Source organism: Perognathus longimembris, chromosome 11 (genome assembly GCF_023159225.1).
Source record: "Perognathus longimembris pacificus isolate PPM17 chromosome 11, ASM2315922v1, whole genome shotgun sequence".
Lineage (NCBI taxonomy): Eukaryota > Metazoa > Chordata > Mammalia > Rodentia > Heteromyidae > Perognathus > Perognathus longimembris.
This window is the reverse complement of record NC_063171.1, coordinates 39,019,463-39,033,838: the sequence shown is the minus strand read 5'-3', so window position 1 is coordinate 39,033,838 and position 14,376 is coordinate 39,019,463. Positions and strand designations below refer to the sequence as shown.

Below are 14,376 nucleotides of genomic sequence, written 5' to 3'. Positions count from 1 at the left end.
ATTCTAGATGGTGCAGTGACCTTATTCCACTCTCATTTTTCCAATCAGTACTCCCTAAGTTAGGCCAGCCTGGTCCTTAAGCACATAGAACTCAAAATAGGGGAGATTCTGTCTGGATCAACTGGCAAATTGCTAAGTTGAATGCTTTACTGTGCCATTGACAAGCTTGTATACCCCATGTGGATCTTTGCTTTTATGAGGGTAGGGAGGACTTTTGGCAACATATATGGGTGTCTCTTGATAGAGCCTTTTTCTTGTCTCTGGTAAGCAATCCAAAGGAAGGAGAGATCTCTTCAGGACACAGGAAGAGGTTGAATGGTCAGTTGGAGGGAGACTTAGGCTTTGGGACGTTGGGAGAGGAAGAACATTTTATTTGCTGAAGACAGTTGGGGAAGGCTTCATGATGGAGGTCAGTGGAAGTAGACTGGGTTGGAGGAGGAGAAGAATGGCATCCTTTGGGAGAAGAAGTTGTAGAAGGAGGGCCCAAGGCAAGAGGTATCAAGCCCAGATTGCATGACTTGAGTAGCTAGAGGTAAGAAGGCAACAGTGGCTGGTGAGATTTTAGGCTGGAACACAGGACTATTAATTCTTGTTTTTCAATGTTGCTAATGTATAACGTTAAATCTCACTTGTCATCTTTCTTCTGTCCTGCTCCCATACTTGGGCTCACCAGGGATCCGGCGAGGGAACTGGTTTATCTGCCTTGCTTCCCCAACCTAAAAACCTGACTGTGAAAGAGACTAATAGGTTGCTCCTGCCCCATGCCTTCTCCCGGAAACCCTCGGATGGCTCCTCTGATACTAAGCCCTCCAGATTGGCTGCTAAGACCAAGCCCGCCTCTCTTGCTCCTGTTGTGGGCACCACAACCACCACTCCATCGCCCTCTGCCATCAAGGCTGCTGCCAAGAGTGCTGCCCTGCAGGTGACGAAGCAGATCACGCAAGAGGAGGATGACAGTGATGAAGAAGTAGCTCCTGAGAACTTTTTCTCCCTCCCTGACAAGGCTGAGCCACTTGGAGTTGAGCCATACCCTTATCCTGTCCCCACTGTCCCTGAAGAGCTGCCTCCAGGCACAGAACCAGAGCCAGCTTTCCAGGATGATGCAGCTAATGCCCCCCTTGAGTTCAAGATGGCAGCTGGCTCAAGTGGGGCCCCTTGGATGCCTAAGCCTGGGGACGACTACAGCTACAATCAGTTTTCTGCATATGGCGATGCCAATGCTGCTGGTGCTTATTATCAGGTGGGTAGGGGACATGGAGGATAGGCCAGGGACTCTTAGGCATGGTAGTCAGGGAGAGATGGGGCCAGTGGTACAGATTTTGGTGCCATTTGTTTTGATTTTCCTATACTTCTTAGGCCTCAAAACACACTACCTTGTTTGGGAGCTGATTTTCCCAAGTCTTGAAGTCTGACAGGCTAGATCACATAGTTAACACCTTTATTCCTGCGTTAGCCTTTAGTTGGTAAGGTAAACGTCAACTTAAACTGAGGAAAGGTTTTGTTTTTGTTGTTGTTGCTGTTTTAGAGGTTTTTAGAGGTATGAATTTGCTTTGCCTATGATTGCAAAGCCCTGTTACTTTTGGGTCTGGGCATGCTTTTGGGGGAAGATGTACAAGAAGTCATCACTTGATGGTGGCCAGGAAACAGAAAAGAGGAAGAGGATGAGGTCCCCATGTCCAGGGACCTAACTTCCAGTAACCCCCTGCCCCTTCTTCCACCTCCCAATAACATCACAAGCTGATGACAGCCTACATGGATCTTGCAGGGGAATTTACCCAAACCATAACATTCTGAAACAAGAGACTTTCTAAGGGAGCTAACAAGAGGTTCAGGGAGAAGATGGGAGAGGAGCCAGTCATCTCTGATCTTAGATATACAAAATGCTTCTTCAAGTGCAGAGGATGAGGACTCTGGACTTCAGTTAGACTCCTAGATAGCAGTTAGTCCAGAAAGAGTTTCTGGAGGCCAGGATTCTTGAGAAAACAGAGTAGGAGGGATAGGACAGAAATCTACAAAGTCGATTGCAAAGAGGCAATGGGGAAGTGGTGAGAAGCTCCACTAGCAGAAATTGGAGGCCTGAGGCAAGTAAGTCCCTTGAGAGAAAGGTCCTGGCACCATGGTTTGTCAGAGCTAGTGAGTGGATCCTGAGAGTGATGTAAGATGTGGGTCCCAAGCTGTATGAGTTCAGGTAAATTACTTAACTGCTTCTTTAAGGCTCAGATTCCTTGGCTGTAGAGTGAGATTTAATAGCAGCCTTACAGCAGCCTTGCTGGGAGAATCTCATTAGCTTAGCATGGTGGTGCCTGGAACATAGTAAAGGCCTAAGGAATGGTTGTTGTAACATCTTATTCACATGTTTTATTCAAATGTTATTTGAAAAATTCAGATGTGTTTGTGTGGCCTCAGAGAAATGAGAGCATATAATGCCCGGTTGTAAGTAGGTTTAAAAAAGAATTCCTAGCAGTGAAAGCTTCTGTAGATGGGGAGAGCTCTGAATTGGGGGGGAAGGGGGGAGAGGCTCAGTTGATCAAGCAGAAGCACAGCTGACTTTGTGACTGGGAAGAAGCAAGTTTTACTGCCTGACTTGGAAGAAGATTTAAGTCCTCTTCAACTACTTGATTCTCTGAATGGTCCGTGTAGATCTTATTTTCATTGTGAAAGAGGTTTCTATGTTATCTGTAAATGTGACCAAATACCCTAAAAAAAGCAGCATAAAAGGAATTGCAGTGATCCCTTACTGGTCACGGGAGTTACGTTCCAGAGACCCCCCCACAATGGGTGAAAAATCTGCAAAGTAGCAGCATTATATAGTTGTCCCTTGCTAGATCGTGGTTCACTTATTGCTACTTTGTGGATTTTCAGTGTCACAGGGGTCTCTGGAATGTAACTCCTGTGATCGGTGAGGGATCACTTTATTTTTTATTGTTGATCATGAGGCTTGAACTCTGGGCCTGGGTGCTGTTCCTGCGCTCTTCAGCTCAAGGCTAGCATTCTACCACCTGAGCCACAGTGCCACTTCCGGTTTTCTGGTGGTTAATTGGAGATAGGAGTTGCCTGGACTTTCCTGACTGGGCTGTTTTATTTGTCTGTCTGTCAGTCTGTTTTTGTCAGTCCTGGGCCTGGACTCAGGGCCTGAGCACTGTCCCTGGCTTCTTTTTGCTCAAGGCTAGCACTCCAGCAGTTGAGGAGCCACAGTGCCACTTCTGGCCTTTTCTGTTTATATGGTGCTGAGGAATAAAACCAGGGCTTCATGCATGCAAGGCAAGCACTCTCCTGCTAAGCCATATTCTCAAGCCTCTGGGCTGGTTTTGAACCATGATCCTCAGAGCTCAGCCTCCTGGGTAGCTAGGATTACAGGTGTGAGCCACCGGCACTCAGCATGTTTTTTTTTTTTTTGTTTGTTTATTTTTAAACCCACAATAGGACTGGGAATGTGGCCAAGTGGTAGGGTGCTTGCCTCGTATACATGAAGCCCTGGGTTCAATTCCTCAGTACCACATAAACAGAAAAAGTGGAAGTAGCATTGTGGCTCAAGTGGTAAAGTGCTAGCCTTGAGCAAAAGAAGTTCAGGGACAGTGCCCAGGCCCTGATTCAAGCCCCAGGATTGGCAAGAAAAAACCAACCCACCCCCTAACAATGACACAGTGAAGCTATAAGTGAACCATGATATAGCAAGGGACGACTGTACTTATTTTAGAGGTTTTAGTTGAGAGAAGGATGGGGTGGAAGGGGCAGAAGGAGAGGAGAGAACCCTAGACAAGATACGGTCCCTAAGAACAGAGCCCCCGTGACTTACTTCCTCTACTAGATCCCCTTCTCAGAGTCTCTAGAACCTCCCAAAATACCTGAAGGGGAGACCAAGCCCACTACACATATAAGCACTTTGGGGTGTGGTGGGGGGGCGTTGGCATTACTTAGCCAAACATAACAGGAAGGCAGGCCAAAGATTTTCAAACAATTCAAGTCTTTGCTATTGAAACTTGTGTCCTATAGACTGATGAGTGATCATGTATTTCCCTTCTGGGTGATTGTTAAAAGAACAAGGCAGATAGCAGGCACTGGGGTTACACCTGTAATTCTAGCTCCTGAGGAGGTTGAAATCTGAAGGATTAAGGTTTCAAGCCAGCTGGGCAGAAAAGTTTCATTAGACTCCATTTCCAAAATATTCATCAAAAAGCAAGGGCGCTGCCTAGCAAGTGTGAAGCACTGAGTTCAAACCCCAGTACTGCCCAAAAGAGAAAACAAAGCCATCTAAGAAACCACTGTATTTACATATAGAAAACAAATAACAAATTGAGAGTTGATGTAGTTTTAGACACCATTGAGGCAGTATTTACAAGTTAAAGCATTAAAATATTCTAGAGGACCTTGAAATATTGAAATGCATCCTATGAATACTGCTGTAGAAAAATACATACTCTGTCCTGGATGTTTTTACTTTTTTTTGGCCAGTCCTGGGGTTTGGACTCAGGGTCTGAGCACTGTCCCTGGCTTCTTTTTTGCTCAAGGCTAGCACTCTGCCACTTGAGCCACAGTGCCACTTCTGGCCGTTTTCTAGATATGTGGTGCTGGAGAATCGAACCCAGGGCTTCATATATATGAGGCGAGCTCTCTTGCCACTAGGTCATATTCCCAGCCCTACTTTTTTTTTTTTTTTTTTTTTTTTTTTTGCTATTTTACTCTTTATTATACGCATCAATGATCTTGAAAGAAGATGGGGGAGAGACCACAAGGCTCCAAAGAACCAAGGGTGCAAATCAGTGCACTCCACTTCTCTGTGTGAGATATGGTCTGTAATACCCAGGATAATAGGCTGAAATGTAGCTATATTTGCTTCTGGACCTTTAGCCTTTCTGTCCAACTGTCGTTGACGAATGATCACCAGGCAGGTGAAGACCAATGCCACAAGCCTCCACAGCCCCTTCGAATTTCCAGAATAATTGTTCCATCAGAACTGAGCGGCAGCTTTTGAACTCATTCCTCTTAGATGAACTGCATGTGAATTTCCCCCACATACTCTGCAGAAGCACACTCAGGGGTGGTTTTAGCCTGGAAACTAGAGCATGGGGTGCACTTTTCTGCCACTACAAACTCTTCCACCAACCAGCACAGTAAAGTTGAGGTGCTCACTGACAGCTTATCTGGTGTGGATACCCCTGTTTGACTCAGGTTTTTTTTTTTTTTTTTTTTTTTTTTCGCCAGTCCTGGGCCTTGGACTCAGGGCCTGAGCACGGTCCCTGGCTTCTTCCCGCTCAAGGCTAGCACTCTGCCACTTGAGCCACAGCGCCGCTTCTGGCCGTTTTCCGTATATGTGGTGCTGGGGAATCGAACCTAGGGCCTCATGTATCTGAGGCAGGCACTCTTGCCACTAGGCCATATCCCCAGCCCCTTGACTCAGGTTTAAGATGACAGTGCAGAGCAGCCAGTAGAGGTGCCGGCCTAGGGGGAGGCCATGCCTCCCCACTCCTGCAGGTACCCGCTGGAAAAAAAGGGCCACCTGGAATTCAAGGAGTGGCTGGAAGTCTCACAGCCTAGGCTTTACTGGAAGACCCCATGGCCGCAGCGAGCAAAGTCGACACACATCTGCGGGGCGCTAGGGGTACTGAAGGAAGGGCCTGCAGGTGGGCGGGGGCGGGGGGACAGACCTAGCTAGCGCTGGGTTCTTCGAGCCTCCACCCCGGGCAGGGCCATCTTGCTCCTGGAGGATTCCTTTTATTACTTTTTCTTTTATCTTTTTTGGTGGTGGGGATTGAATTGAGAGCCTTAGTGCTCTACCACTCGAGCCATGCCCCAGTCTTTTTCCTTTTAGTTTATTTTTCAGGTAAGGTCTCATACCTTTGCATAAGCTGGCCTCTTAACTCTATCTCCTGAGTAGCTGGGGTTGTAGGAATGCATGATGATTGCTGGCTTGGAATAGATTTTTGTATATACTTTTTATGTAGTGTGAATATTAAGGCTGTTTCCTTTTTTTTTTCTTTTTTGGGCAACTAGTGAGGCCCCATCTCAAAATTAACTAGCACACAAAGGGCTGAAGGTGTGGCTCAGTTTCAGAGTTCTTGCCTAGTATGCATGAGGCCTTGATTTGGTCTCTAGCACTAAAAAGAAAACAAAAAATTCCAAAATAACCAAGAAATATGGTGATTCCACTTTTTTTTTTCTTTTGATATTGGTTCTGGGGCTTGAACTTAGAACCTGGATGCTGTCCCTGAGCCTCTTTGTGCTTACCTTAGCACACTACCACTTGAGCCACAGCTCTACTACCAGGTTTTGATGGTTAACTGGATTTCCCTGCCTGGGCTGGCTTTGAACCATGGTCCTCAGATCTCAGCCTCCTAAGTAGCTAGGATTACAGGCATGAGCCACCAGAGCCTGGCCCTGTTTCCATTTAATGCACTATAAGATGGATATTCTTAGAGGGACATTTCTTGGAGTTTTGGGCAAAGGTACCAGCAAGGAAGAAACAGTTGCTAGGTACAGGGTTTTGGCCTGTCCTCTACCTATTCTTCCTCTACTGTCTGCAATAGCACGCAAGCAGCTCACCTCAGAGGGGAATTGGCAAGTTTCTACAGTAAAAATCTGGCAACATGAACATAGTTTGTTAGCAGCTTTATATGTTCTGTAATGCTTAAATAGAAGTTTATTTTATATCAGGGCTGGGGATATAGCCTAGTGGCAAGAGTGCCTGCCTCGGATACACGAGGCCCTAGGTTCGATTCCCCAGCACCACATATACAGAAAACGGCCAGAAGCGGCGCTGTGGCTCAAGTGGCAGAGTGCTAGCCTTGAGCGGGAAGAAGCCAGGGACAGTGCTCAGGCCCTGAGTCCAAGGCCCAGGACTGGCCAAAAAAAAAAAAAAAAAAAAAAAAAAGAAGTTTATTTTATATCAGAGATCTACATCTTCCCTTCCTATTAAAAGACAGTCTCTTGGGGCTGGGAATATGTTCCAATGGCAAAGAGAGTGCTTGCCTCGTACACATGAAGCCCTGGGTTCGATTCCTCAGCACCACATATATAGAAAACAGCCAGAAGTGGTGCTGTGGCTCAAGTGGCAGAGTGCTAGCCTTGAGCAAAAACAAGCCAGGGACAGTGCTCAGGCCCTGAGTTCAAGCCCCAGGACTGACTGGCAAAAAACAAAAACAAAAAAAACAGTCTCTGTGTATGGAAGGCCTAACTAGAATGAAAGCAGGGATAACAGGCCTCATGCCCTCTCTTCCCTGCTCCTATAGAGTCTGTAGGGGTGTTCGGAGTAGGAGAGTCAGGGTAGGAGTTGCCCTTGGAAAGCAACTAAAAGAGCAGGGTGTAGATTGAGCAGGAAAGAATGCCTTTATACCTTGTCACCCTTCCCTAAAGAGTACCGGTGCTTGTGCAGTGCAGATCACAAAGTTGCAAGGTGGTGAACTAGAGGGCAGGTCCTTGATCTCTACCTTTAACTGGCCCATCTGAGGTGCTGGAGTGTGGGAATTGCTCCTGAGCCTCGTTGATGAGGTTTGTCCTGTTTCTGGGCAGACCTTGACCTCTCACCCCTGGGTCCTCAGGTTTTTGTTGTTGTTTAATTTTCTTTTTGTCTATAGGATTATTACAGTGGTGGCTACTACCCTGCACAGGACCCGACTCTGGTTCCCCCCCAGGAAATTGCCCCAGATGCCTCCTTCATCGATGATGAAGCAGTGAGTTGATAAAGCATAAGTGATCTTTTTTTTTTTCTTTTTTTGAGACAAGAGTTTCATTATGTACCCCAAGCTGGCCTTGAACTAGGGATTCTCATACCTAAAGCCTTGCAATGGTATCTCCCACCTTTCCTCCCTTCTTCTCTCCCTCCCTTTCTCCCTTCCTCCCTCGGGAACTCAGGGCCTTGAACTCTCACTCAGCTTTTTTGCTCAAGGCTGGCATGTTACCACTTGAGTCACAGTTCTACTTCTGACTTTGCTGGCCAATGGGAGATAAGAGGTTCTCAGACTTTTCTGTTCAGGCTGGCTTTGAACTGTGGTCCTCAGATCTCAGCTTCCTGAGTAGCTAGAATTATAGGCATGAGCCACCCAGCTGTGAGGTACCCAGCTATGCCTGTAATTTTTTCCTTTGTTTCTTTCCAGTTTAAGCGGCTACAGGGCAAGAGGAATCGAGGGAGGGAGGAAATCAACTTTGTGGAGATCAAAGGTGATGACCAGCTCAGTGGGGCCCAGCAGTGGATGACCAAGTCATTGACAGAAGAGAAAACCATGAAGTCATTCAGCAAAGTACGTGGGAAAGGTCTGTTGGGTAGCCAGGCCACAGAGCAAAATCTTGTCTTGATCGCACACTCGTTACTATCACAGCACCTTTAGCAAACACTTGTTGCCCATGGTACTGGAGTATTTATGGAGTCTCACAGGTACAGCCCTGGCCTTCCAGAATTTGGCAGCAGTGTAACTGCTGCCCAGCTGGTGGTAGAGACTGGTTATCGGGTGATTGGAGCAGTCCCTGGCCTGTATCTGGGAACACTTCTGATGTATTATAGTGCCTTTGCATTGAACAGACCAGTCGCTGCTGTGCCCTTTCTCCACAGTCATGTTCCTCTCTCCATCCTGTTACTCTGGGGCCTGAACACTGTGGAGCCATAGAAGTAACTTAGGGTCCCTAGATTCCAAGCATTTTACTCTTCTCTCCTTTCTCTCCATTATTTATATAACCAGCTATGAGATCAAATGCCCTTTCCAAATGCCCTTCTCTCACTTTTCCCCACTGCCTTCCTGCTTTTTCTGTGCTAGTTTTCAGTGTGATGAACATCTCATTTAGTAGCCAAGTATAGCAAATGTGGACATTTGTGAGCCTGCCACAGGGGGAGGCAGTGTGGGGAAGCCCTGGATTTGAGCCCAGCACCAGCAAGGCCAAGGTTGAAGATTTTATTCCCTTCTCCTCCCCCCATTTGCTTTGCTTTGTTCTGTGGCCACAGATGGCCATCCAAGCCCCAGCCGTTTGTTTTAACTGAATGCTGGCGGTCATACAGGACAGAGCAAAGGATTGTGGTTAGATCATCACAGATCCATCACTGTTTACGGGAAAAACCATTTAGGAAAGTGTGCTCTACTAACTGCAGGTTGAGAAGCATCATCACATAGTAATAGCTGCTGCTGTCAGTGCTCACGATGGGTCTAGAATACCACTGGATGTTTTGTATATCATCTTTATCTGTCATTTTAAATGACATACAATAACAGCAAGGAATTAGAATTTGCTCTTCTCAGCTCCTAGTTTTCTTCTACCAACTTACTGTATTTTTATTTTTTAAAGAAAATAAGGGAAAAAATAGATGGTCCCTGTCATCGAAGATTTGACAGCATAGTTGGGAAGAGACTTAAGGACACTTGAGTGTAAATGATTACAGTGCAAATTGATTACATAAGTGCTGAGGAGACTCTGGAGAGAAATTTTGAGAGTTGGGTGGGGCTGACTAGGAAGCTTCTAGCTTGAGACAACTCTGGCAGAGAACAGAAAAACCGCAGAATGAAAGCCCAGACCAATATAGACTTTGACAGTAAATCATTTGCATCAAATTTGGTTAGGGGCTCTGGAAGACTAGAAGAGAGGTGGAGTGATTGTGAAATTTATAATTCCAGGGAGCTGTTGGCACTTCCTAGAATGGAGATGGTGGGGTTTCAGCCAAAGGTGATTGATGAGGAGCTGTATGTAGGAGTCAGGTTAGACCTCTGGTCTGATTGGGGAGAAGAGGACAGAGATATAGGTTTAAGGGGGAGATGGGCACAAAGATTATGAGGGGACTTGGAAGGAAGGTAGAGGATTACCTGTACCCTGGCACTTACACTGTCTTAGACTAATTGCAGGCAACAAAACGGGTCTGAAATGTCTACCATTTATTTGCGGTGCTAGGCTCAAAGGTCCAGAGCTTAGTGCCGATGGGTGGAATTACTAAAGAAACAAGATAGTCTTGACCTCAAAATATTTCCAGTCTAGTGGGGGATATTAGTAGGCTATTTCAAGCAAGTATTTTGAGCTTTGGTTTTTATTTCTCTCTCTCTCTCTCTCCCCTCTCTCTCTCTCTCTCTCTCTCTCTCTCTCTCTCTCTCTCTCTTTTGCATAATGGCTATAATAAAAATAACTGTTTTGTAAGCATATAGACATAAAGACAGTCCAAAGCTGATATTTTCCCCTAGGATTTGGGTGGTGTAGGTGGTTTCTCTTTCCTTAATCTTGCAGTGTTTACAAGGAAAGCTTGTGTTTGTCTTCATGTGGGTTAAGGACTGTTTTCTTCCCTTGCAGAAGAAAGGTGAGCAGCCCACAGGTCAGCAGCGGCGGAAACACCAGATCACATACCTGATTCATCAGGTGAGGAGAATGAGGGCCAAGGCCCAGGCAGGATTCCTATAAATCTGGAAATTTGAGGGCTGAGCTCTGGACCAAGGAGGCCAAGAGCAGGATGAGCTTCCAGCAGGCACCTCCCCTGTTTTCCTGTGTGGCCACTAGGGGGAGATGTGTCCTTTAGCATCATCCTGTTTTGCCTCTGCTCTCTGCCCATAAGATGCATGTCCAAGCCAGGCACCAGTGGCTCACACCTGTAATCCTAGCTACTCAGAAGGCTGGGATCTGAGGATCGCAGTTCGAAGCCAGTCAAGGCAGGAAAACCTATGAGACTCTTATTTCCAGTTAATCACAGAGAAAGCCGGAAATGACACTGTTTCAAGTGGTAGAGTGCTGGCCTTGAGCAAAAGGAGCCCAGGGACAGAGTTCAAGCCCCATGACCAGCCCTCCCCCACCCCCCAAAAAAACAAACCATCCATGTACATGGGGCTGGGAATATGGCCTAGTGGTAAAGTGCCCGTCTCATATACATGAAGCCCTGGTTTCGATTCCTCAGCCCCACATACATAGAAAAATACAGAAGTGTCGCTGTAGCTCAAGTCACCGAGTGCTAGCCTTGAGCAAAAATAAGCCAGGGACAGTGCTCAGACCCTGAGTCCAAGGTCTAAGACTGGCAAAAACCAAAACCAAAAAATATCCATGTACAGATGTTTAGAATAAATACTAAATGAAAAATTTGGTATACAAAACAATTTAATAGAATAAAATAGATTATAAGTTACAAGTTCATCTAGCAATAAAAAAAATACTTAGTCGAGCACAGGTGGCTCAGGAAAGTCTGTGAAACTTTTTTTTTTTTTTGTCCAGTCCTGGGCCTTGGACTCAGGGCCTGAGCACTGTCCCTGGCTTCTTCCCGCTCAAGGCTAGCACTCTGCCACTTGAGCCACAGCGCCGCTTCTGGCCATTTTCTGTATATGTGGTGCTGGGGAATCGAACCTAGGGCCTCGTGTATCCGAGGCAGGCACTCTTGCCACTAGGCCATATCCCCAGCCCCCTGTGAAACTTTTTATTTCCACTTAACCATTAAAAAGCTCAGGGACAATGCCCAGGTCCTAAGTTCAAGCCCCAGGACCAACACACACACACACACACACACACACACACACACACACACACACATACTCTCTCTCTCTCTCTCTCTCTCTCTCTCTCTCTCTCTCTCTCTCTCTCTCTCTCTCTCTCTTTCTCTCTCTCTCTCTAAAGGAAAGATTGACTCTCAGGGACAGTGCCTAGGTCTTGACTCTTCAACTTAGTAATGCATCCACCTAATGGTGTTATATTCTCTAATACATTATTCAGAACTACAGATAATCGAGAAAGGTCTTTGAGAATTAGAATATGTAATAACTCAGTGTAACTAGGTAACTCACATCATCATTTAATCATTAGATACCTCCTGAGCCCCACTGTACTGAATGCTCTCAGAGATTACAGGCATGAATGAGACTCCCTTGTGGCCCTCATCCCAAGGAGTGTGCATTCTGGCTGGTGATTTCCATGGCAAATCTTGCTTTCATTGTCTTTGTCATCCTTTTACTACCCTTGTTAGGAACTCCTCTGTATTTTTCCCATCTTGTGGTTTGAAGGTAGGGTCTTTACATTCTTCTATTCCAAATGAGTAGGCATCAACTAACTTTGGGTGCATTGTGAGCCTCCTTTCTAGAGGTGGTGCTTGTACATTCCCAGAATGCAGGGCAGTCCAGGATGGGTTGAGGTAAGAGAGAAGTCATTATTGTACCTCTCAGGTTTTTTGTTTTTTTTTTTTGGCCAGTCCTGGGCCTTGGACTCAGGGCCTGAGCACTGTCCCTGGCTTCCTTTTGCTCAAGGCTAGCACTCTGCCACTTGAGCCACAGTGCCACTTCTGGCCGTTTTCTGTATATGTGGTGCTGGGGAATCGAACCCAGGGCCTCATGTATACGAGGCAAGCTCTCTTGCCACCAGGCCATATCCCCGGCCCCACCTCTCAGGTTTTTTTATGCAACCACATTTCAGTGGTATTAAAATGGTGTGAATTTCTGGGGTACTGTATACTCTGTGCCCAGTACAACAGCAAAACTGCATCTCTAGACTAAGTGATGGTTTATTGGTGGCTTGGTTTGACCTCCAAAGCCTTTCTTCTCTCACTTTGCTGGGCAGGTGTCTTTTCAGATGCCCTTTCCAGTCTCCTTTGTATACTTGCCCACTTGAGTGACTTGCAGACAAGCATAAGAAGTCTTGAGTTTTTCTTCTGCTTAAGTCTTGCTAGTTCTCCAGATAAGGTTTTTCTTTGTTTTCATGTGGTCTTCTAATTCAGTAAAATAGAATTAAGGTCTGGAGATGTGGTTAAAATAGTACAGTGCCTGCCTTAAAAGTATAGAGCCCTGAGCTCAGATCCCATCCAATACCACTAAACAACAACAACAAAAAAAAAACTCAGGGCCTGGGTACTATCCCTGAGCTTTTTCAAAAGGCTCAAGGCTTGCGCTCTACCACTTTGAGCCACATCTCCACTTTCTGGTTTTCTGGTGGTTAATTGGACATAAGAGTCTTGTGGAATTTCCTGTCCAAGCTGGCTTCGAACCGCGATCCTTAGATCTCAGCCTCCTGAGTAGCTAGGATTACAGGTGTGAGCCATTGGCACCCAGCTAAAATTTTTTTAAAGACTTTCAAAAGATTTACTATTTCCCTATAATTGTAATAATGGGAGGATTTTTAAGTTTGGAAAGTCAAGGTCAAGAAGAAAATGTCTTTCAGAATTCTAGTTTAAGGATTGGGGATGTAGCTCAGTTGTAGACTGGATGTTTAACATGAATAAGACCCTGGGTTTCAACCCTAGTACAAACCAACCGTGATTTCCCCACCCCCTCTACAGGCTAAAGAGCGGGAGCTGGAACTGAAGAACACCTGGTCAGAAAACAAGCTCAGCCGCCGGCAGACCCAAGCCAAATATGGATTCTAGGGCTCTGGAACTGATCTTCCAGGATCTTCTGCCAGCCCAGGTGGCCCGGCCCCCAGCTTTACCTCCGGGACCCCAGCTGCTCTCAGCCCAGGACCTCTTTCCCTGAGGACCCAGCCCTTGCCTCTGCAAGAAGGAACCTATTTGATAGATTTTTCTTAACCAGTTAGAAATGCAGCTCCTTTCTGTGCTGGAGCTTGCAAAGACTTGAGCGACGCCTCTGAAGGGGCTCTTGAGTTCTTGGATGGGAGTTCTGCTCTCTGGCGGGTATGATAAAATGTTGAACTCTCCCCGACTTTTTTTTTTTTTTTTAAACCAGGGATGTTTGTTGAAATAAAACATTCAGTCTGACAGATGCTGCCTTCCACAGGCAGATCTCTGTGTTGAGTTTGTGTGAAGTACTCCTCACTGTATCCTGAGTCATTTTTGGCCATTGTTCGGCTTCTTCCTCTCTGTCCACTATTTCAACTGGACCTGTGACCTTTGAAGATCCTAGTTGTATGCACAGTTTTGTCGGGGGCAGGATGATTCCTTTCCCTTTCCCTTTCTCTTTCCCTTCCTCCCTTCTTTCCTTTTGTGCCAGCCCTAGGGCTGAACTCGGGGCCTGGACACTGTCTCTGAGCTTTTTCACTCACAACAGCTACACTTTCAGCTTTTTGTGGTTGATTGGAAATAAGAGTGTTACAGCCAGGTGCTGATGGCTCACACCTGTAATCCCAGCTACTTAGGAGGCTGAGGTGTGAGGATTGAGATTTTGAAGCCAGCCTGGGCAACAAAGTTTATGAGACTATTATCTCCAATTAACCACCAGAAAACTGGAAGTGGAGCTGTGGGTCAAAGGGGTAGAGTCCTAGGCCTTGAGCAGAAAAGCTCAAGGACTGCGCCCAGGCACTGAGTTCAAGTCCTACAACCTAGAGTGCCTGGATCGAATCCCTCCCCTCCCCTTCTTCTCCCCTTATACAAAGGGGTTTCATTTGGCAAGATGGTCTTTAGAGGGGCCTATGATCCCAAATTCGGAGATGAGGGATGTCAGGAATTTGCTTCTGTGGCACAAAAGCCTTGTTCTTTTGCCAGTCCTGGGGCTTGAA

At 46.3% G+C, this 14,376-nt stretch overlaps 1 protein-coding gene across 1 annotated transcript in view; it reads left to right on the top strand.

Annotated features, from left to right (window-relative positions):
- The window catches only part of Prcc (proline rich mitotic checkpoint control factor), a 30,245-nt gene extending 16,556 nt beyond the window's left edge, over positions 1-13,689 (top strand). Inside the window, 5 exon segments of the mRNA XM_048357129.1 lie at positions 674-1,240; positions 7,572-7,667; positions 8,091-8,234; positions 10,255-10,320; positions 13,205-13,689. Of these exon segments, the coding sequence (XP_048213086.1) occupies positions 674-1,240; positions 7,572-7,667; positions 8,091-8,234; positions 10,255-10,320; positions 13,205-13,291 (960 nt within the window). The 3' untranslated portion in view covers positions 13,292-13,689.
- Positions 13,690-14,376: the final 687 nt, after the last annotated feature.